At 39.1% G+C, this 22,624-nt stretch overlaps 4 protein-coding genes across 6 annotated transcripts; 2 read left to right on the top strand and 2 right to left on the bottom strand.

Annotated features, from left to right (window-relative positions):
* The first annotated feature begins 1,909 nt into the window (after positions 1-1,909).
* LOC140763247 (protein DETOXIFICATION 40-like) lies at positions 1,910-4,862 on the top strand. Its single transcript, XM_073101346.1, has 7 exons — positions 1,910-2,267; positions 2,336-2,967; positions 3,048-3,104; positions 3,591-3,829; positions 3,959-4,077; positions 4,174-4,260; positions 4,611-4,862. Exons 1-7 carry the CDS (start codon positions 1,998-2,000, stop codon positions 4,683-4,685), a joined length of 1,479 nt encoding a protein of 492 aa, XP_072957447.1. The 5' UTR covers positions 1,910-1,997; the 3' UTR covers positions 4,686-4,862.
* Positions 4,863-6,932: 2,070 nt separating this feature from the next.
* LOC140763904 (putative disease resistance protein RGA4) lies at positions 6,933-11,099 on the bottom strand. 2 transcript variants are annotated; one of them, XM_073102284.1, is made up of 2 exons: positions 10,765-10,897; positions 6,934-10,625 (listed from the first exon to the last, which is right to left on the bottom strand). In XM_073102284.1, the coding sequence occupies exon 2, from the start codon at positions 10,600-10,602 to the stop codon at positions 7,519-7,521; it is 3,084 nt and encodes a 1,027-aa protein (XP_072958385.1). In that variant the 5' UTR covers positions 10,603-10,625; positions 10,765-10,897; the 3' UTR covers positions 6,934-7,518. The 2 variants fall into 2 exon arrangements, with proteins under 2 accessions (XP_072958384.1, XP_072958385.1); XM_073102283.1 differs by having other exon boundaries at positions 6,933-11,099.
* A 469-nt stretch (positions 11,100-11,568) lies between these two features.
* Positions 11,569-15,115, top strand: LOC140762271 (protein DETOXIFICATION 40-like). 2 transcript variants are annotated; one of them, XM_073099974.1, is made up of 7 exons: positions 11,572-11,969; positions 12,150-12,781; positions 12,880-12,936; positions 13,018-13,256; positions 13,336-13,454; positions 14,519-14,605; positions 14,789-15,115. In XM_073099974.1, the coding sequence occupies exons 1-7, from the start codon at positions 11,694-11,696 to the stop codon at positions 14,858-14,860; spliced, it is 1,482 nt and encodes a 493-aa protein (XP_072956075.1). In that variant the 5' UTR covers positions 11,572-11,693; the 3' UTR covers positions 14,861-15,115. The 2 variants fall into 2 exon arrangements, with proteins under 2 accessions (XP_072956074.1, XP_072956075.1); XM_073099973.1 differs by having other exon boundaries at positions 11,569-11,969; positions 12,880-13,256.
* A 921-nt stretch (positions 15,116-16,036) lies between these two features.
* Positions 16,037-20,934, bottom strand: LOC140762272 (tobamovirus multiplication protein 1-like). Its single transcript, XM_073099975.1, has 11 exons — positions 20,660-20,934; positions 20,167-20,257; positions 20,030-20,082; positions 19,155-19,247; positions 18,976-19,047; positions 18,202-18,274; positions 18,052-18,097; positions 17,909-17,972; positions 17,266-17,319; positions 16,616-16,693; positions 16,037-16,532 (listed from the first exon to the last, which is right to left on the bottom strand). The coding sequence occupies exons 1-11, from the start codon at positions 20,792-20,794 to the stop codon at positions 16,440-16,442; spliced, it is 852 nt and encodes a 283-aa protein (XP_072956076.1). The 5' UTR covers positions 20,795-20,934; the 3' UTR covers positions 16,037-16,439.
* Positions 20,935-22,624: the final 1,690 nt, after the last annotated feature.

The following is a 22,624-nucleotide window of genomic DNA, read 5'->3' as shown; positions in this document are numbered from 1 at the left end:
GCCATCAGTCCACTCGGACAATATCCATTTGTCCATGTAATGATGGTCAGACTAGACAACAATACCTCGTCTTCCCCTACATATGCAATGGATGTTTTATGTGCCATCACACAGTGACAACAAAATATCCTGTGGGTCAGCTTTGGATTCAGGAATACCTTCTAAATGAGATTAAGGACAACTAGCACTTGATCCCAAGGAGAAAAGATAAAATAAAAGGACAACTAGCTCCAGGAAACTAAAGATAGATATGAGATATGATAATTGTCCCTCAGATGTTCAAGATTGATTATTAGGTCGGTGAGTTACGCATCTTTTCTACTCGGCTTTTTCCTAGTCAACGAAACAAATCTTATTCTTTCTCTTCTCATTTTTTTACTTTTGGTGTTTGCATGCACTTTAGTAACATATATATCACATGTTTCTGCTGAGATGTGCAGTGTTACAAAGCTTATATTTCTCTGTCCTTCTCCTCGATCATACCCATTTGATTAGATATGGCAAGGTTTTAGTTTACAGGCGTTTCAAACTAGGCAGAGAAAGCTATTATCTTTGCTGCTACGCTTTTCTTCCAACCTACTTCCTTAACCTACCTCCAGATCTTCTGGGAAGAAGTAAGAAAGGACAAAGATATAATCAACTATTATTTGGTATAACCTTAGTTTAAGATGATATCATAGATGCGAATCACGTTTTGTTAAGCCATTGGATAGATAATGACTAATATATAAACTCCAATCGTAACGATCATGCAACCCATTAAACTAGAAACTCTTATCTATCATTCACCATGAAAAGAGGACGAAGCATTGGTACCAACCTCCCATGCAACTTGCCACGTCTGCACTGTATACATAATCTCATTATTATCCTGAGCGTAACTTTCTCATGGCTTAACTAACCCACGTTGGATTTGCCCGCGAGACTTCCCTGTTGTTGGTTAATAATCCCCTTTTAAAGTCTGAAACTCATCACAAGATCTTAACCACCACAGACAGTTGATTCCTGTACATGTCGAGCTGTCAACTTATACTAGTTTTTTTAGTAACCCAATAATATTATTGGTGGCCCCTTTTATAATTTTTATTAATGTAACGTGGCTATTTTGGTCGATCGAGATGCTACTACTAACTACATAAAGTACATCGGAATCAAGGGCCATATGCATCAAAAGAAAGTGCTTTGGATTTCACAACACTGAGACCAGTCAAATTAATCAGAGGTTTGGTGACTGAAGCTACAGAAATGGAGGAAGGAAATGGCTCTAGCTATTACCTACGCCTTGAATTTTGTGCACTACGAAAGTGATATAATATTGGAAGCATATGCAATGGAGATACAGCCACGTTCATGTTACCCATAGACGAACGCTTCCGTGAAATGTATCCATCTCCTTGTGTACAAGAAAGCCCGGAAGATTTCCATACTTTTTACTAAGCTACCCATCAACTTTTGTTTCTATACTTCTTGCATCATTTCTTATGTCATTTTCTCAAGCTAATTAAACTAAAAGAACGGCTGTTGAGATCGGTTCTGGTAAAATACGCATTATATACTATTAATCACATGCATTTATTACTTTACTGTCATTTAGAATTATAAATCTCTACCAAAAAAGAAAAAAGAAATTATAAATGGCTGTAAGCTTCTAGAAGAGAAGGAAAGAAGCACATGTACGGCTTTTCAAGAGGTGGTAGGTTGTGATGCAGCCATACCTGCAGGAGTAGCTTTTAGAACCAATGTCCCAGTGCCAAGTCACTGGTTGCAGAGTTGATTGGATCTAACCATTGAATAGTACGCAAAACATGCATCAGAATTGACGAATATATTCTATATCTAATTATCTATATGTCCATATCCCTTCACTCTCCAACCCCCGAAATTATTAAATCGTATCGGCCCCGAAGACTTTTATCACTACTCCAATCACCGTTATATAAGAAAGTTAGAACGCTCTCCTCCCCTCCTCAAGATAATACTACCCATCTCCGGCGACCATGGCCGGCGGTGGACACGGCGGCGGCACCGGTCGGCTTGAGAGCGTCCTGACCGACACGTCGGTCCCCTGGACGCAGCGGATTTGGTCGGCGACTACGATAGAGATGAAGCTACTCCTCAGCCTCGCCGCCCCGGCGGTGATGGTGTACATGATCAACTACCTCATGTCCATGTCCACCCAAATCTTCTCCGGCCATCTCGGCAACCTCGAGCTTGCCGCCGCCTCCCTCGGTAACACCGGCATCCAGATCTTCGCCTACGGACTCATGGTATTCATTCGACGATTAATTCATTCTTCGAATTAATACTTTTTGTCTCATTAATTTTCAATTCACAGCTAGGGATGGGGAGCGCGGTCGAAACGTTATGCGGCCAAGCATACGGTGCGAGTAAATACGAGATGCTCGGCGTGTACCTCCAACGCTCTACGGTGCTCCTAGTGGCCACTGGAGTACCGCTAGCGATCATATACGGCTTCTCCCGGCCGCTGCTGATACTTTTGGGGCAATCGAAGGAAATCGCCAAGGCCGCCTCCATCTTCGTCTACGGTTTGATCCCGCAAATCTTCGCGTACGCCGTCAATTTCCCGATACAGAAGTTCATGCAGGCGCAGAGCATCGTCGCGCCGAGCGCGTATATCTCGGCGGCGACGCTGGCGGTGCATCTGGTCCTCAGCTATGTCGTGATTTACGAAGTAGGCCTGGGCCTGTTAGGGGCATCGTTGGTGTTGAGTCTTAGTTGGTGGATCATAGTGGTGGCCCAGTTTGCTTATATTGTGATGAGCCCAAAGTGCCGGCTGACGTGGACGGGGTTCACCTGGAAGGCCTTCTCCGGCTTGCCGGAGTTCATGAAGCTATCGACGTCGTCGGCGGTGATGCTGTGCCTCGAGACTTGGTACTTCCAGGTCTTGGTCCTCATTGCTGGCCTGCTCGAGAACCCAGAGATAGCACTCGACTCGCTCTCTGTTTGGTAACTTTAATAGTAAAACTAATCCATGCTGATAAAATTATTATATCTGATGATTAATATTTCCTCTTTGGTATTTGTAGCATGACAATTTCTGGGTGGATATTTATGATATCGGTTGGGTTTAATGCTGCTGCAAGGTAGGCCTGCATCTGCGGCTTCGTGGTTCCTTCACTGCCATTTATTTCTGGGTGGATATATATATATATATATATATCTTTTCTTTTTCCACGTACAGTTAATGGGCTCCTCGGAATTAATGCCTATTTAACCCGCAGAGCCTAGAGAAAAGTCATTCATCCTATGTGTAGTTAATAGTTCGCTCATATATTAGTTATAATAACTCCAACGCCCATGATTCGTGGTGATTAATTTACTTAAGGTTTTCTTTGAGATTTTTCCATTTGACACCGTGCATGATGCTTTATTTCAGTTTACACCCTGTCCTTTTACTATTCTTAATTAATTCATAGGAAACTAATGGTAATGGGTGAAGCGTGAACAAGACTTATTTACAGATGACTAGTGTAACGCTTGAAATTACTTTATTGTCTTCCTAGTTCTATGACTATTTAGATTGCTGCTAGTAAACGAGAAGCTTTTGCTGATACGGATCTCATCCACAGTGTCCGAGTGAGCAACGAACTCGGCGCCGGAAATCCAAAATCTGCAGCATTCTCAGTTGTAGTCGTGACGACGTTATCATTCGTAGTAACAACGGTACTGGCAATTGTAGTCCTCTGCCTTCGAGACTACATCAGCTATGCCTTCACCGAGGGCGAGACCGTGGCCCGCGCCGTCTCCGACCTCTGCCCGTTGCTCGCCGTCACACTTATGCTCAACGGCGTCCAACCTGTCTTATCCGGTGAGGAATATTCTATTTAAAACTATCATTCTCTAAAAGTCTAAACAGCTTAACCTTTGGGATATTGGTATGTAACTTAGAAGAGATACTGACCTGGTATGTAATTACTTTGTATCATGATTTGTGAAGGTGTTGCTGTTGGATGTGGATGGCAAACATTTGTAGCATATGTTAATGTTGGTTGCTATTATATTGTTGGTGTTCCTCTCGGAGTTCTCCTTGGATTCAAGTTTGGCCTGGGAGTAAAGGTAACAGGGGCATTGCATTCGTATACGCAGAACAACTCTACTCTGAAAAGCATTTAGTTACAGAGTTAGTAACCATATTATTTCTATGTTACATAGGGAATATGGGGTGGTATGATCGGAGGAACATTTATGCAAACACTCATCTTGATGTGGGTTACTTTCCGGACCGATTGGAACAAAGAGGTAATTGTCAATCAATTTATTCCTTGTAAATTATCAGAGACCAAGGAAAAAATGATTATATGATCACATTATTTCTTATACCTATTTCTTATACCTAGAAGTAAATGTGATATTGATACTTAACCATATTGCTCAACCTTTCTTTCCATCGTAAGATCTATTAAAGTGACATAAAATGCAAAGGTATTTAAGGACAGAGTTAAAAGACAAACAATCTCATCAACCTTCAGGATCATATGTAATATTATTACTCGAGAAACAGTCTCTAATATTCTGCGACAGATATAGATGAGAGAATAAGTTGTCATGTCACATCTAATTACTGATGCATTTTGTCTTTGGAATTGTAGGTGGAAGCAGCCACGAAAAGATTGGATCAATGGGAGGCCGACAAGAAGCAGCCCCTTCTTGCTAACCAAGAATAATTTTCCGGCATTGAACGGAGGAGAGATTCATTTTGTGATCCCTGAGTTTCCGAGTTTATCATTATTGTTCAATAATTTGAACCCAATTTGTAGCTTATCAAGTAGGAGGATCATATATCCACATGGGGAATTCTCTAAGTGAGATGAATAAATATATGAAAGCGTGATGCTTATGCATTTTTATTTTTATTTTTATTTTTTGAAAGCAAGCGAACTAGCTAGGCCTACTTATATAAATTTTATTCATGACATAATGCTTATGCTCTTTAATACGCTTATCTTCACAACTATTTACATAACTTGGACATGTTAACCATAAAATCTTACTTATTTTTTCTATGTTTATTAATCCAAATATTCCCTTCCTTACAAACATCATCTGCCTGGCAAAATATCACGTAGCACATGACATGACACGTAATCTGAGAAATTAATCCTAAGAGATATAAAGCAAAAAAAAAAAAAAAAAAATTTATTATACTTAAAATAAGGTTAAATTATAATTCAAAAAATTAATCTAACTAAAATAATATCTAAATCATTTAGAAGGTTTGACAACTACTGATCTGACATAAAAAAGAATCGAAATAGCTAGCCATAGACTTACAATGGAGTATTTCAATCTCGAGCTTGGTCTCTAGAGTCTAACTTTAATTTATTCTGCTTCGCTCTTAAAAACATAGATGTTTAATGAGGTCGACGCTTAGCAAGTAATCTTATTCTATCTATAAATATGCTTAACGGTAGAAAATTAACAAGTGATAAATATAATATAGTGCCTACCAATTTTTTCAAAATAAATATATTTTTCAGAATTTCTTTTCAATATGTGTAAATTATGAATATTATAATAACTTGTAAATATGAATAAATCACTCTGAAAACGGAATATATATATATATATTAAAATTAATATCTTGAATACTCGACAAACTGATAAAATGTCATATTTTTTCTTTAATGAGTACTCTTATGGCCACATCACATTACCTAGTCACCATTGGGATGACACCCAAAAATTTTCTAGATAGTTGATCCGTCTAGGATCATAGTAGTTTTCTACAGTGCATTACCGACTTTTCCACTAGTCGTTGAATAAGATTAAAACCATCGGAACAAAAATTTAGAATTTTTTTTCCTAATCCCGTTAGAGTCACACAATGTATATTATAAAAATCTTTTCCGTGACTTATCTTTCAAAATAGGTTCCAAATATCTCTTTCACTAATATAATCCATACTAACTCCAACAAAATCAAATCATTATCATAAACTTCTGGATTCATTATTTTTATCAAGAATTCATTTTACATAAATTAAATAATGTATAAATGTCAATGTATTTTGAATCAAACAATTTAAAAATCATATAACAAATATCATGATTACCTTTTATATCCTATTTAGATGAAAACAAAATAAGGTAAATATCTAAAATCCAATATGTCTCATTATCTAAAAGAGATTATTCTAAAAATAAATTACTAATTCTTAATCATGAATACTAATAGCAAATAAATATTAACATGAACCAATGAAATATAAGCATGAATATCTGACTTATCACTGTTTTTAACAAACCAATAAAATATACATATAGAAGAGATCATAAACATTCAATTATCTTTAAACAAATTTTATCTAATAAAAAAAACTACTAATTTTTCTGTATTACTAAAGTAAAATATGAATGAAAAATTTAACTCTCAAGCTTATCCAATAAATTCTTATTTGCTCTCAACTCTCTCTCTCTCTTTTTGTTAACTTCCTTCTACCTGCTTCTCATTTTTTTTTTCGTTTTTTCTTGCACTCTCTTTCTCTCTAAAGTTTAGAATTTTTCTTCTCTATAAATTTTTTTATTGCTTAGTATATATAAAAAGATAATAAGAGTTTAGTTTGTTTTTTCTATTTCCTAATAAGATTCTAATGCTTACTAGGATAAGTGCATTATCCTTATCATTATTTATCTATTTATTATTTCACCTATTTTGGGTTATTACACATCATGCTATAAATTTAGAAATGATATAGTTTTTACGAGCTAGCTTGTCAAAAATAATTGAGTTATCCATGAAGTGCTGATCCAGTTTTACAAACTAATCACAAACAACTAGAAATTGTTCAGAGAATGAATATGAAATATACGAGTTCCATTTTCCTCCTCTGGCAGCAAGGTAATTAATGTAAAAGAGAAACAGGAAACATATACAAGATGTCTATCAAGGAGGATAGAAATAAAACCAAAATACAACAAAATCAGGGTAAAGGTTACCAGTTTCTCAAATTGTTTGTCACACCAGAAGATCGAATGCCACTCTTGCAAGAAACCAAACAAACGATATACATAGTACTCTCCAAAGTTACTAACGGAAGTATTTCTTCACATTAGGGAATAAGTATAAGAAAAACAAAATCTAGCAAATGTCATATGAGTCAAGTATAAGGCAATCCAAAGTAGTAGAGTGGTCAGAGATCTTCCGAAATTGTTCATTCTGGAACGATGAAAGAACCGAAGTTAATTTACCGTCTAATAAGTTGAGACCTACTGGAAAGACAAAAAGAAATGGTGTGGAACAACTAGTTTATTAACTAGGATCACTGTTCAGAAGATGGAAGAAGACATTTGCAAGTAAAAGCAGTAGGAGAAAGTACATAATCACAAACAGCTCTACATTACAAATAGAGAAACATGAACAATAAAAGCGATCAAATTAGGTTTGTCGGCATTGGCTATCTAGATAGAGTTCATTCGTCATCAAATATATTACTGGGAAATGATAGACAGCAATTGGGAGTTGCAATAAGGAATGGTGGTCTGAGAATTACCCATGAAATCAAACAATTTTTGTTTTCATCAGCGATTTGTGCTTTTCCAACTGCTCAGTCAACATCGGATGGCAACTATTGAAGTGTAAGCTTGTCAGGGATGTGGGCAGGCCCTTCTCCGGCAGCGACTGGATCTCAGGACAAGAATATATATCTAAACATTCAAGGGAAGTCATGCTATGCAACTCTGCCGGCAGGGACCGGAGATTTAAGCACCTGTCAAATTGCAGTGAATTGAGTGATTTAAGGCTTTGCAAGCATTCGTGTCCCTCTCCACTAAACATCACTTGCTGCTGAGAATCACATATAGTGAGACGTTTGAGTAAGGGGGACAGACTTGTCAAAAATGACAGTTTGAGGATAGCCGTGTTGTCGATGGTCAAGCGTTCGAGCGATGGCTGCCCCTCAAAACTCATATGCACTTCGTCATCGGGCATCAATGGATCTGATTCTATTACCTTTGGACAATTTCGGATATCCAAATATTCTAGGGACCGGAGAACTTGTATCCCATTTAAAGACTCCATGCCTTCACAATCCAGAATAACTAACTTACTAAGTGCTCTCAGGTGACACAGCACTTGCGATGGAAGGGATGTGACGTGTGGACACCTACTTATAGTCAAGTAGGTTAGAGCTGTGAGGTTACATAGGCAGTTGGGAAGAGACTTGTCGAGATCGCCGCAGCTATCCAACATTAAACTTTTGATGGAGGTTGGTAAGAGCATTTCCCTCGGGCAAGTGAGCTTGGGGCAATTTCTTATTTGCAAGTCCTCAAGGGAGATGAAATCTTTAAACCTTTCCACTGGCAGCGACACGAGTTGTTCGCAATCCCAGATGTATATTGACTTGTTGGTCGGATGCAGGCAGCTGTGTGGCATCAGACACTCTTCAGCAGTAGTTGTCAGGTTTACACACTGTCCAGTGGGTAACTTAGTGAGAGATGAGCTCTTGATGATGCTCGTACTGCTGTTGATGAGCTCTTGTCTTGGAAGTGCAACCCTTCTTACGTTAATCAGCTTCAGATCACTCGCAGGAGGGAGGAAAGGTACCTTAATATTTGGGCAATTTACAATGTCGAGACTGCTTAAGGAAGTGAAAGATGCTATCTCCATGAGTTGTGGGCAATCACGCACACCGAGACTCGTTAAGCAAGGCAACATTTGCGTCTGCACCCACTGTGAAAGTTTGGCGCCTCGATAGCCTTGGATTTGCAGCCGTTTGAGATTCGGATGTGGCTGGAGTCCATCAAGCACCCCCTCGACGTCAAGATCCGAGTTCTTGCTCTCTGACTTACTACTGTCTCTACAATTAGACCATTGTAGCTCCAACTCATTAAGGTGCTCCTTATTGTTTAGCTTAGCTTGACGAGCATCTTCCTTCTTCTCAACGTTCTCAAGTTTCTCAACAGATAGGCTTCCACGAAGCTGGTTCATGTCCTTTAGTTCTTCAATATTCACATGTCCGTGTTGTTTTAGGACCTCAAAATTTCCCAAATACTGAAGAGAAGTTAGCTTCCCAATCTTTGCTATCTTGGAAAATGTCATCCGGTACGGTAAAATAAGGGTCCGCAAATTAATCAGGTTGCTGAAACCTTGAGGAAAGCATGTTATTGGACATCCAGATAACTTTAAAACTAGTAAGTTATAAAGACGGCACAGTGCCTCAGGTAACCTTGCAATATCTGTACTAGATATGTCAAGGTGCCGGAGATGTTTTAAGTTGCCAATGCTCTCGGGCAGTTCTTTGATCTTACAGTCAGATAATTTCAAATACCGTATATTTGTGAGTCTGTTGAACAAGAAGCTAATTGTGGGACCCAAATCAGGCTCAAAGGAAACTGGGAAGACAAGCGATTGCAGTTTGTTAAAATTGCCTATCTCCATCAATTTGCTCGGTTCTAGGGTCTCAGTATATACTGTCAAATGACGAGTAGTGGTAACAGCTTCTTGTTGAAAATTTTCAACTTGCATACTGAAACATTCACTTTGTGAAATAAATTGTGACAGATCGTGAATCAAATCATGCATGACACATAGCCCATAGACACCATGACATAGCTGAAGGAAGGACCTGCTCACCAAGTCGTTGAAGTAGCTAGTTCCTATATCTTCCAATACCATGTCTCCTTGAGGTAAAATGTAGCCTTGTGCCAGCCAAAGTTTGATTAACACATCACTGTTTAACATATGATCTTTCCGAAACATGGAACAAATTGAGAAACATCGCTTGAGATGCGGCGGCAGATACTGATAGCTCAGTCGCAGGGCTGGAAGAATATCATTTTCCTTTTGTGGTAGTTCCCACATTTTGCTCTTCAATATAGTCCGCCAGCGACTTGCTTCCATCTCAGAGCACAGCAGACCTCCCAAAGTTTTTGCCGCTAGGGGAGATCCATTCAACTTGGCGGCGATCTTCTTACCAATGGCCTCCAACTCGGGATGATCTTTTGGGTTCTCAAATCCAAATGCAAATCTCTTGAAGCACTCCCAGTAAGCATCATCTGGCAAACCCTTGAGAAATATTGGTTCCATCGTGCCGGTTATGTCGGCGACCTTTTGGGAGCGCGTGGTCACCAAGATCATGCTCCCTCGAAGCCCAGATCTCAGGGGTGCAATCAGACGCTTCCATTCCTCGCTTTCCTCATTCCACACATCGTCAAGAACGAGCAAGAACCTCATTGACATCACCTTCGCCTTTAGAATCATTTGAAGGTCATTCAAGTTCCTGGTATCAGACTGCTTTCCTAGCATTTCTGTAGTTATCCTTGTAACATCAAAGTAATCGGACACACAAACCCACATTTTGGGCTCAAAGTGATCATCTACCCTCTGATCGTTGTATACAAGCTGAGCCAGGGTAGTCTTCCCCACCCCTCCAATCCCAACCAGAGGCAAAACTGACTCGTTTTCTGTCTTTCTTCTCTTAGTAGGAGGAACAGTTACACCATCACCGCCGAAGCCACTATTGCCGGATCCAGATCCATCACCTGACTTCAGCAAAAGCTTGATCACCTTCTCTCGTTCGTCGTCTCGCCCGAACACCTCCGGTTCCGTAAGGAAGGAGGTCGTCTCTCGTCTCACTGCTGACATGCCATACTGTTTCGATTCGTCATCTAAAGGTAACAGTCTAAATAAGGTTTCCATCTGAGCAGCAAGGTGATCTAGCCTCCCTTGCAGATCCCTCACATTATTGGGAGCACGGTTTATAATATTCCTTGCAGAATTTAGAGAGGAATAAAGAAGCTGACTTGCCTGACTTTCTCCGCCCTCGATCTTGTGCTGCAACTCGTGGTAGTCAAAATCGTCGAGGAGGTTGTCGGCATCGTAAGCAGCGTTTCTGAGTTCCCTGAGGAGCTCGGGGAGGTCCTCATGCTTCCAAGTCCAGCACTCAGCTTTGTCGATGAGGACGCGGACCTTGGGCAGAGTAGTCCGCAGCCTTCGGATATCGTCCTTGAGGGAGAAGTGCTGAGTCAGCTCGCCGGCGGCGCAGGAACCCAAGGTGGACAGGGTAGAACCCATTGTTGCAGTAAGGAGCCCTTCCTTCTTGTCACAACTCAAAGCGTACAAGGACCATCAACAACTTGTTTGTCGTGACTCCTGACCCACTTGCCTAATGTATTCAACTCAACCAAGATGAATGTATTTAAACTAAGTTACACCAGCTCTTTTGTCCTTATGCATGGGATCTGACATGCATATACGTGTCCACATCAGAGCAGAACTTTCCACGAGGAAAGAGCAACTACTGGAGGAGGTTTAGAGTAGTTGAAGACTACAAATCTTTTGTCGCAATACAGATTTGGTCAGAAATGACGATTTAAGCTGCTGACTAAGAATGCAACTTTTTTTACCATCTCCCTCACCCATTTTTTAACTTCCAAAAATATAAAAATAAAATAAATTCAATGACTTAGCAAGACCGATCGATTTGGATAATGTAGCTAATACTTAAAAACAGCAAAGAAAAAAAAAAATTGATGCACATACACCAAGGCACAGAATATGATAAATGATACCGTAGGGAAGTGGGACTGAAGTTAGCAAGCAGGATGAGATTTAATAGATTCTCCACCGCTAATATAAGAGCAAAGGCTATCTCATCTTCCATGGTAGTAAGAGCCCTTCTACTCTACATCTGTGCTTAACAAGTACACGTAACTTTGTAAAAAGAATATTTCTTGATGGCCGGCGGCCACGGCACGGGTTCCGAGTTGAGCGGCCGGCTGGAGAGCCTACTCGTCGACCCCACGATCCCATCGACTCGTCGCCTCTGGTCGGCAGTCCTTATCGAACTGCAGCTCCTCATGCCGATCGCCGCGCCCGCGGTGGTCGTGTACATGCTTAACAACGCGCTGTCCATCTCGACGCAGATATTTTCCGGCCATCTTGGAAATCTCGAGCTCGCCGCCTCCTCCCTAGGCAACAATGGTATCCAAGTATTCGCATATGGCCTCATGGTATGATACCTTATCTTCTATTATGAATCAATGTCTTAAACTTGAATCTTAACGCATTTAAAATAAAAATAAAAAAAAAGACTTATCGATACAAATGGTAGTATAAGTTTAACACTTACTGGTTAAAATTCATGCAAAAATTTAAAATCATATTGCAATTAATTAAGAAATGGCTAATAGTTAGGTATGGGGAGTGCTGTGGAGACGCTATGTGGCCAAGCATATGGTGCACACAAGTACTCCATGCTCGGCGTGTACCTCCAACGTTCTACGGTGCTCCTAATGGCGACCGGCATACCGCTTGCAGTGATCTACGCCTTTTCTAGGCCAATTCTTGTGCTACTAGGCGAGTCGCCGGAGATTGCAAAGGCGGCGGCGGTGTTCGTCTATGGGTTAATTCCCCAGATCTTCGCATACGCCGCCAACTTTCCGATACAAAAATTTTTACAGGCACAAAGTATTGTTGCTCCTAGTGCATACATCTCAGCTGGTACATTGGTAGTTCATCTACTACTGAGCTGGCTGGCAGTGTACAAGATAGGATTGGGTCTGATAGGAGCTTCATTGGTACTGAGCCTGAGTTGGTGGATCATAGTGGCTGCCCAATTTGTGTACATTGTGACGAGCCCGAAGTGTCGGTTTACCTGGACTGGTTTAACCTGGCAGGCCTTCTCTGGCCTGCCGGAGTTTCTGAAGCTATCGACAGCGTCGGCGGTGATGCTGTGTTTGGAGACATGGTACTTCCAGATCCTGATCCTTATTGCTGGTCTTTTAGAAAATCCACAACTAGCACTTGATTCACTTACAGTCTGGTAAGCCTTGACTAATTTTGATTCCACATGAACATGTCAGTTCAGATAAAATAACATGTAAATCTGACATTGTATTACAATATTTGTCGGTGTTGCAGCCTGACAATTTCTGGGTGGATCTTCATGGTCTCTGTGGGCTTTAATGCAGCTGCCAGGTCTTGTGATCTTAGTTTTAAGTGCAAGGAAATGTATAGTAAACGCCAACTTGAACTAATTCCATTTCTTTCAAAATTCAGCGTTCGAGTAGGCAACGAGCTCGGCGCCGGCAATCCGAAGGCCGCCGAGTTCTCGGTGGTGGTGGTGACGACGCTGTCATCCATTATGTCAGTCATCTTGGCAGTGATCATTCTCCTATGCCGCGACTACATTAGTTATATATTCACCGAGGGCGAGACGGTGGCGCGCGCCGTCTCCGATCTCTGCCCATTGCTTGCCATCACCTTAATCCTCAACGGCATCCAGCCAGTTCTATCCGGTGAGCTCTTCGTTATGCTATACTTCATCTTCCAATTCTTTTTATTAACTAACTCGATATTTATTTCGTTGACATGAAGGTGTGGCTGTTGGATGCGGATGGCAAACATTTGTGGCATATGTCAATGTCGGATGCTATTATGTTGTTGGTGTTCCACTTGGTTCTCTGCTAGGCTTCAAGTTTGGATTGGGAGCAAAGGTAAATTATCTTTATCTTAATAATAAGTGTTGGATTAGATAGTATTAGAGTATCCATATTGTTGTGCTCCGATACTAACTATTGTGCGGAATAGGGTAGTGGAAGCGGATCCTCATTCCATAAACAAATCCAATAGAATAATAAAAGATTAAGATAAACTAAATATTAGTAAAGCTAATATTAATACCAAATAGAATACCTACAATCAAGATGCTAAATATAGAGCATCTTCTAATACTAATCACAAATAAGGACTCTAAAATATATACAAAATATATAAAAGAAAAAAAAAGAGAGAGACATAATTTTACATGGTTCGATGATGTGCCTATATTTACAGATAGAATAATTTTTAATTTACTATGTAAATATCTAAATACAAAGAGTTCTCTCAACTTTAGTCACACTCAATATAATGATGACTCTCTTTCTTAGATTTTTTCTCTTGCAAAATGCCCACACTTTTACAAAATCTAAATACAAGGGTTTTCAAATCTCTAATCTAATAGAGATGTGAATAGATTGCCTTCTCAAAGCCCCTTCTCCCCTTACAAAAGCCTTCTCCCTACATTGCTCGACTCTAAACCCTAAAACCTAATATTTCTATTGATTGGGTTGACTTGATGTTGAAGAAAACCTGTGAGTTGTTTGAACCGATGGACACTGTTCGAACACTCGTGCATTGTTGGTAATACGTTTCGTAAGCCGTTCGAACGGGTGAACACCGTCCAAACGTCTGTGTGCCGCTTCAAACACACCTCGTAGAACTGTTAGAATGGGTGAACAGTGTTTGAACACCTGTGGTAATCCATTTGAACGTCTTTCGAACACTGTGACCATCCAAACTCTTAGTTATTCGAGCATCCAAATGTTGTTCCAATGCTTCCATCTTGTTCGAACAGATGGATGTCGTTCAGACGTTAGCATACAAATCTAGTACGACTGCAAACTGTAATGAACGTCGTTAACCCTTTCGAACGATTTTCTTAATTTTCAGCCAATTTTCAACACATAATACCAATGTAATGACTAAGAAATTAAGTGTGATTAATTCTTGCTTGCAGGGCATATGGTCTGGGATGCTTGGAGGTACGTTGATGCAGACTCTAATCCTAATATGGGTCACTTTCAGGACTGATTGGAAGAAAGAGGTAAAACCTTCTTCTTCAATTGTTTCTTCAACAAGCATCCTCTGTTTTCATAAGCTAAACAACAGAATAGTAAATTAAAGATCATATAATCCTCAACTGGAGTTCTCCTAGCTCTTCCAAACTCATCTGCCATTATGCATAGCAACTAAAAGTTTCTTAAGTTTATAAATTCTTGGATTGCAGGTGGAGGAAGCCAAAAAAAGATTATGCCAGTGGGAGGACAAGAAGCAGCCACTTCTAGCTGACAGTGACTAACAAATGGCAAGGGTCGGACTCATTGATTGATGTCAAGCTGAATCCATCATCCCAGGAGTCAAAGAATCCCTTCAATTTCCCACCATCTATCCTCTAAAAAGAATAAAGCAATTACTAGGATCATATGGATCGATATGCTAAATAACTGCTATTGCAAGCCAAGATCTATAACTTCTCAATATCACACTTATGAGGAACACGACAGTGATATTTTTTTAACCTTATTGCAGATAACTACCTTACTTTTTTCCCTACTTTATGAATCGAGTCCTTGTTCTTTGAAATAATTTACCATAACTTTGTTTTACCAAAAAAAATAAATAAATAAAAAACCCTTTTCACCTGGCAAACTAACTCCTATAAAAAAGATAAAATATTCAAACTATATAATACCTAGAGAGATATATTTTGTAAATAGACCAAATAAATATCTATTTGCCGATTAACCTAGAGAGATTATCTCTACTTTTCTTGTTACGCTCTCATTGTTCACACAATGAGTTTCATGCATGATATAATCATTTCTTTGCCACCGTACGTACTTGGATTCTGATATATTATTATGTCTATTCTTTTCGGGCGAAGTACTTCTCAACGGCAAGAAACATGTCGGAATTTTTGTTTGCTAGATCATTGCTAGATCATTTTCATAATTTGAAGAAGTTGATACTTACTCTCAATGGGGTACAAGGAAGATCCTATAGTACTTCTTTTGGCTTCCATGCTCCTCAGCTCCACCCTTATCTGGCTTTCTTGGGCATAAGATTTGAGGTAATTTAGCACATTTACTAGGATCCTTTCAGTCATTCAATTGTATTAGATCGTATGTGTAGTTTGTCGTTGGTGCAGGATCTCCAATGGTTAGGAAAGGATTTTTCTACTTATAATTCATGCCACGAAAGGGAAGTAACCTTTAATTGCTCCCAAGGTGGGTGAGATGAAGGAGCTTCATCTAAATTGGCGTAGACTTAAAACTTTGAGGCTCTTTCTATTGAAATGTTGAGAAGTTTTGGATCACAGAAGAATAATTTCATCTAATCAAGGTTGCCAAAATGCAGAAAGAAAGAAGATTAGACCTCATCTTCCATTTGATGTATGATCACTCAGGTGCTGTGGTTGCCCGGAGCATAAGGAAGTTATGGGAGAGTTTCAAGCTCAAAGCACCAGGCTTTGCAGTTTAACAAGAACTTGTAATCACATTCAACACAAAATAATTTATGATAAAACATATTCAAGTTCAGAGTCTTAAAAGTCTCTGGTTGAAAATTTGGCAAACCAGAAAACCTAGACAGTGGATTAAGCTAATATTACCATAAGCACAATCCTTCATCAATCAAATACAAATATAACCTCAGTGGAATGGCTTGCTGGTATGAAAAAAACCAAAACTTTAAGCCTTTCCATCTTTCTGACATCTGAGGATCACTTGTAACTGTCAACAACATGCAATTCTACAAGATGAGTCGTCCAAGAATCTTAACACCAAATTTGACCCTTCAGAACAGCTCTGATCATTTGAAGCCATGGGCCCTTACTTCAAACAAATTTCAAAACATTGTTCTAGATGTTTGAACATGCACTACCGGATAGGATGGTACTGTGCTGATACTCGTTTGGGAGGAAGTTTCCGGAGAATATAAAGCACAAGCGCCGAGGGGAGTATCTCAGTTAGCTGTTTGATACAGCGATAAGAGAGTGAGAGAACTCAAATATAAGTAGCTTTCCACAGCTATGAAATTGATTAATGTATCTTACCATGTAGTAAATGAGGTCAAGAATTGGGTGATCCAAGACCTCCAGAGATGCATCAGAATCAAATGCAGATAATGTGACCTGTCATCAAGCAATAGAGATAAACATAACATCAGTTTATTGCAAATTCATTGCCTATAAGCATCAATAGTAAGAGCTTGGTCAGACAACTTAAATAACTTCATACATCAACATTGAAGGGTTTCAAATCATGTACCATTGATATTCACAAGCAACAGTTTATTGACCTAGCAACCAACACACCTCTTAATTAGAATTTAAAAAAAACATTTTTCACATTAAATCCAGAACAGGATATTCTTTTGGTAGTCAAGTCATCATCATATGACAACTACAATGATATTAACATTCTGTCACTAATGCATGAGTACATAGACTAGTCATATAACAACCTTGGAGTTTATAATCATGAGTGACATAGTTACCCAAATATGTCCTGATGTTTTGCCTCATTATGATGATTAGTTCCTAATTTATAGACTCATATTTGTGACACAAATGCATGACTTTTATTTTCCCTTTTTGGTTCTTTCTTTCCAGCAGAGGAATTAAACCCCAAATATTACTATAACATCATGATGAGATTACTAAACTAGCAAGACTAATTCACTGCCTGAAGAATTAAAACTCACCACAGAGCATCTTATCAAGAAGCAGATAAAGCATATTGCTGTCACCGATCCGACCTGCATAATATTTTCCAATGTCAATAACTATCTAGGATCTTCATAGATCATTAAGCAATTATCAGTTCATTTCAACAGCAACCCAGCTCTGATTTCTCTCAAACTACGCACAGATGCTACATCATACAAGTTAATCTTGTAAAGAAATAAATAAGAAATAGGTGATAGCTGGACAAGATTCAGGACAGACTTTGATTTTTACCTACAGGCCAGACTTGAAATCAATATTATTTATCCTTTTCTAATAATTTAAAGATAAATCTTGTGCCTTTACTTGGCTTCAATGTAAAAGTGAGTTGAAGTAGTACTTGTGTTCAAGCTCATTAACAATGATAACAAACTACTTATATCAGCACCATACCTACCTTTCTGTGAATTTACCTGATTTTTTTTAATAAGAGTTCATATGCCATATCTCTGAGAAAATGTAGCTAGAGTATCTGTGCTCATTTCAAGTTGAGTTTAATGGTACAAAAGGAGCTTCTCTATCTATAGATATTTTCAAAAATATCTTAATGTTCATAATTCATTTTAAATCTGCCGATCCTGAGTAACTTTTCCTATGCTACTGATCAACTATTATAAGTACCTCGTGAAGCTTCTTTCTTCGTCCCTTTGATTCAATTGGGAAACGCCTCAGTAAGAAAAATAGCCTGTGGGTGAAACAAAACCCTCATGAAATTTATGAACAGAGAACCAGCATAGCCAGCAAAAAACTGTTTGCCAATTTACCTTCCTCCATATATTAAGAACCCAAGAGCAGCTATAAATGAAACCACTGCAATAACAAGAAATTTAGCACAAAAAAGATTCATCATAGTACAATAATACAATTAGCATAAAATCAATGGCCATGATATCGAGATAAGGATAAAGATTTACCTGCTATGAAGATTTTCCCAACTAACTCGACAACATCGTTGTCATCTATCCAAAGGTATATCCAGATGCAAACCTGAACCAATGTATGATCTCCATCAGCCTAGAGACTAAACATTTTGAAAAGAAACAAACATGATATCATATTAGTGCAATGGAATGTTTTGTGAGAGGACCACTTCCAACGATAGAGAAAATGGCATTTTTTTGCCGAGAAATCTCCCTCCCATGCAATCTGATGGACAAGGACTGTGGGTCTATATACAACAAAGCTGAATATTGACTAAGAGCATAGTATGTACTAGGTACTACTTTTCCCTCCAAATTTCTGAGTACCCAAATAGAAAAGCACAGAACATTTCCAAGAGTACCCTTAAAAAAGGAAAATATTTCAAGGATAAGAAGCAACTCAAGCAAGTATGTAAGATAATAATCCAAGATGCAACATTGATAATGGCATGACCTACTTGCGACTCATTAAAAATGTAGTAAATTACTAGTAATAAATTATCAAAGATACCAACCCAAAATTGGTTGCACAATTTGCATTCTAGATGGAAACAACTTTATTGTTGAAACTACCCATATCATGTATTTTATATTAGATCTGAATGCAACCATGTATGAACCCCATGAAGAGAAAATTTGAGAAGTTGCTAATTTAACCCAGTGCAAGTTTTTGTATGGTAGCCCCTGGCAGTCATCATTGCAAATTTAAGTTGAAAATAACACAAGGAGTTTTAAGCAAATCTATAAGTGAAAGTTAAAAAGACAAACCTGAACTATATAGATCAGACAATTAACGCAGATATATACAGCCCTTAGCTTGTCCGTGGGAAGATTTCTTGCCTGCCAATAATCTAAGAAAAAGGTGAGGACATTTTGTGATAGGGATTAGCCCACAATTAACTGAAAAGCCTATTCCTATACAAGTTTGGAGTTTCTACTGCACTTGCCTGATGATATATTTCTGCCCAGAATAGAACAAGTAATGTGTACGTTGAGAAAAACAATAACCCAGGAAGGTCCAGCAGTGCTAAAGTGAAAACCTAATACAAGAAAGTATTACATTCCATCTTAGTCGACAATAGGTTATCCAACAAAAGACAATAATGTGAGAATAAGGAAAGAGTCTTTGACCATGATGCACAACGCAGACATAAACTTAAAATGTTTAAACTGTTTGTGTATGATGTAACATTGTTGACACAAAGTTTAGCGTAAATCTGCATACATGAGACAAATATTAATCCATATTAATAAGGCCAAACACTTGTAACACCCATCAAGCTTTTCTTAGAAAGATATTACTAACATTGATGAATGTCCAGTAGTAGAGATTTAACATCTAGCATGTGCACTGAGTGATGTCTTCACCATTAATTAAACTTTGAATTCCATCACTCCTTTTACTGCCCTCCGTGGATGCAATTATAGAAGACCACCATGTGACACAGCAAAGAGACCATCCAAGTGCACGACACTCTCCACAAAGCAGGTCTAGAGAGAAAAGATATATGCAGCCTTACCTTCACCTATAAAGAGGTTTTTTTTCCAAGACTTAAACCAATGACCCCTTGGACACAAGGGGCAAACCTTATCACCATGCTAATTGTTATCGTCAAAAAAGAGAAAACATGTTGAGTGTGGGATCTGGGACCATGCCCTTTAGGACCAAAATAGGATTTTCTTTGGCATCTTAATATTTGTCAATTCGTCCTGATTATTAGTAAAAAATGACAATCTACTCAAGCAAAAGGTATTGAACATGGAACCAGCCAAATTGTGTAAATGCTGCAGCAATCAAATATGAATGGTAAAGTGTGGTTACTTTTGTCTTGAAAAGGAAAACTTGAGTGTGAAATCCGAACACAACAGCACGTACTGCAAAAAATATTTAAATTAAGTCAATTAGTAATTGCATGCAAATTACAAAAACTATGAAGATATGAAGTTATAAAAATTTACCTCCGTTTACAATAAAGTTCATAAGATGGAAAACCTTTTGTGTGGTCCAACCATATTCAGGAACTCGCATCTGAATTCTGATCAGTTGAATCTGCAAATAACATTGAAATTAAAGGTCTCCAACTTTCCATTTTCTATGTACATGAAAACGGAATTACTTGGATTCAAGGCAATCGATTTCCTTCCAAATTGACATCTTTTGATGTTCTTAGTATCGTATGGATATCCTCAGCTCTTATAGTAAATAGAGTTCAAGAACTCACAGCCCAATTTCCCACCAGCCCCTTTCCTAAATCATCCGAATATAGAATCTCAAAATCCTAACTAGCAAAAATCGTACAAATCTCGGTGAAAAAGCTCCTTCCATCAATCAATCTCACAAAACCATACGATTTCTTCCAAAACCTAAACGATTCGAAACAGGAAACAGGAAACAGGAAACAGGTAGAAGCTAACAAAGAATGAAGTTTAGAGAGAAAGGGAGGGGTTTAACCAGGGCGACGGCGGAGACGAGGGCGTAGGCGACGCAGAGGAAGAAGAAGATGCCATCCTGCCACTGCTGCGACTCATTGATCTCCGTCCACCAGTCCGGGAACGATCCAAGCACCAATCCCGAGGCTCCCTCCATGGCCAAGCTCGACAAGGAGGGGTCAAGGAGGAGTAGGAGGTGCCCGAGCAGAAGAGAGAAAGAGAGAGACGGAATATTGAAGGATCGAAAGAAAAAGATAAAAGAGAAAGGTGGAGATTTACTCGAAGGTCTCTTTCCTTGTCCCAACGAAGAGTGTTACCGAGTAGTATATCCGATGGATCCGATGACTATCCGGAGGGACGGCTGTTGAGTCTTGTCTTGTCCCCAAGGCGATGATGACTCTTTTTACAGTTTTGCCACTGCTTAGGGCCTTTTTTTTTTGTTGTTAAATCTAATTCTTTTTAGTGGAAATTTGCTTACACATATTTATATTTTTATTCATTACTATACTTTCCTTGTATTTAAACACTCATAATATCGTGCTATTTTGAAAATCTAGCTTCTATCTTTTTATTTATTTTATACTAATGACTTGTCTTGTAAGAGAAAGAGTTTAAACTCATTAATTAATGAAATGCCCTTTCAGCCAATAAAGTCCCAGAAATAAGCTACAACCCATCAGAAAGAATCATTCCATTCATAATTTTTACATGGACGGAAATAGATAGATAGATGATCGTATAAATAAGAAAACGAATTGTATCTTATCGGATCTTGAATTCAGGATTAACGGATCCGGTTTGGTATTGCTATAGGCATTCCAGTCATTCATTAATTTAAATCAACTCAAGCATACGAGCCCACTTGCTGGTCCTTGCTCATCTGCCAATCCGTTCCAAGTTAGTTGAGGCCTGGAAGCCACTTGGCTTGCTATCAAAGAGTGCTTGGTAGATCCCTACCTACTTACCAATCACCAATCATATCGATCAATGTATCCATTGAGGTATAGCTTTTGGAAGCATTGCGTTTAAGATTCATATTCATGCATATGGAGCTCTAAAACTAAGGTTGACTTCAGTGACTGCATGATAGGTTCCATTTGAGCTCTAAAACTTGAGTTCAATTCAGAACAAAACCCACTTGCAAGCCAATTCATGAACATAATAAGTTTATGTAGATTAAAACAAGCTCATGCAGCAATCTAACAGAGAACGATCTCAATCCATTCGATCTCTTATTACAACGTAAACAGTTAAGTAGCTAATAGTCGAAGCTTTTTGAGGCTTGCAGCAGGCGGTAGAGCGTCCGATTAGGGACGATATAGAACACGCCGCCGGTGTTGAGCAACGCCTCCGGGCGGAGGACCAGCCGCGGGTTCTTGAACACTCGAGGGTCGGCGATCGAGTGCCTCGGGTTCCGCGCGATGACGTCGGCAGCGGCGACCGGACTCCGGTGGACCTCGACGAAGCCGCCGGGGTGGACGAGCCTAAGCACGCCGCGCTCTTTTCCGGAGATGCCCATGGCGGTGGTTGCACTCCTCCGACCACCACCACTTGCTTAATATGGATTAACAAGTGGTGAGGTGGATGTGCGTTGAGTCTCACCAAGCCATCGGTTTTTATAGCCTAAGGTGGTGCAAGTAGAACAATGTGAGATCATTGGATGTTCCAATGGCCTTTGTTCAAATGGGTCTTACGAGGGAACGTTCTTGTCTCTTTAGGTTGTTGGATTTTTTTTTTCTTTTTTCAAAAAACAGTTAAACAAACCCATTCCCCCCGCCACCTGTATGACTAACTACAAACCGAAATCTCAGGCCAGCACAAAATCTAAGCCAACAATGACGAGAGTTATATAGAAAATAATATTCTTTCCAAATTTAGTTCTTGCTTCCTGTCCTACCGTCAATCCAAACCAGCTTGGTAATTCCTATCCATTCAAAAGGAGGAAGAAAATAAAAATCTTTATTTTTTTATTGTTGATTAATCTTTT

The sequence above is a fragment of the Typha angustifolia genome, chromosome 7, assembly GCF_048772165.1.
Source record: "Typha angustifolia cultivar Huaian chromosome 7, ASM4877216v1, whole genome shotgun sequence".
Lineage (NCBI taxonomy): Eukaryota > Viridiplantae > Streptophyta > Magnoliopsida > Poales > Typhaceae > Typha > Typha angustifolia.
This window is presented reverse-complemented; position numbering and strand designations above follow the sequence as displayed.

Excerpts from the sequence above, each read along its gene's own strand:
- LOC140763247 (XM_073101346.1), top strand. The coding sequence starts at position 1,998 with ATGGCCGGCGGTGGACACGGCGGCGGCACCGGTCGGCTTGAGAGCGTC. Across the intron at positions 3,830-3,958 it reads CGTCCAACCTGTCTTATCCG|GTGTTGCTGTTGGATGTGGA; the intron begins GTGAGGAATATT and ends TGATTTGTGAAG. Across the intron at positions 4,261-4,610 it reads GGACCGATTGGAACAAAGAG|GTGGAAGCAGCCACGAAAAG; the intron begins GTAATTGTCAAT and ends TTGGAATTGTAG.
- LOC140762271 (XM_073099973.1), top strand. The coding sequence starts at position 11,694 with ATGGCCGGCGGCCACGGCACGGGTTCCGAGTTGAGCGGCCGGCTGGAG. Across the intron at positions 11,970-12,149 it reads TATTCGCATATGGCCTCATG|TTAGGTATGGGGAGTGCTGT; the intron begins GTATGATACCTT and ends AATGGCTAATAG. Across the intron at positions 14,606-14,788 it reads GGACTGATTGGAAGAAAGAG|GTGGAGGAAGCCAAAAAAAG; the intron begins GTAAAACCTTCT and ends CTTGGATTGCAG.
- LOC140763904 (XM_073102283.1), bottom strand. The coding sequence starts at position 11,031 with ATGGGTTCTACCCTGTCCACCTTGGGTTCCTGCGCCGCCGGCGAGCTG.
- LOC140762272 (XM_073099975.1), bottom strand. The coding sequence starts at position 20,794 with ATGGAGGGAGCCTCGGGATTGGTGCTTGGATCGTTCCCGGACTGGTGG. Across the intron at positions 20,258-20,659 it reads TCGTCTCCGCCGTCGCCCTG|ATTCAACTGATCAGAATTCA; the intron begins GTTAAACCCCTC and ends TGTTATTTGCAG. Across the intron at positions 19,048-19,154 it reads GGGCAGAAATATATCATCAG|GCAAGAAATCTTCCCACGGA; the intron begins GCAAGTGCAGTA and ends GATTATTGGCAG.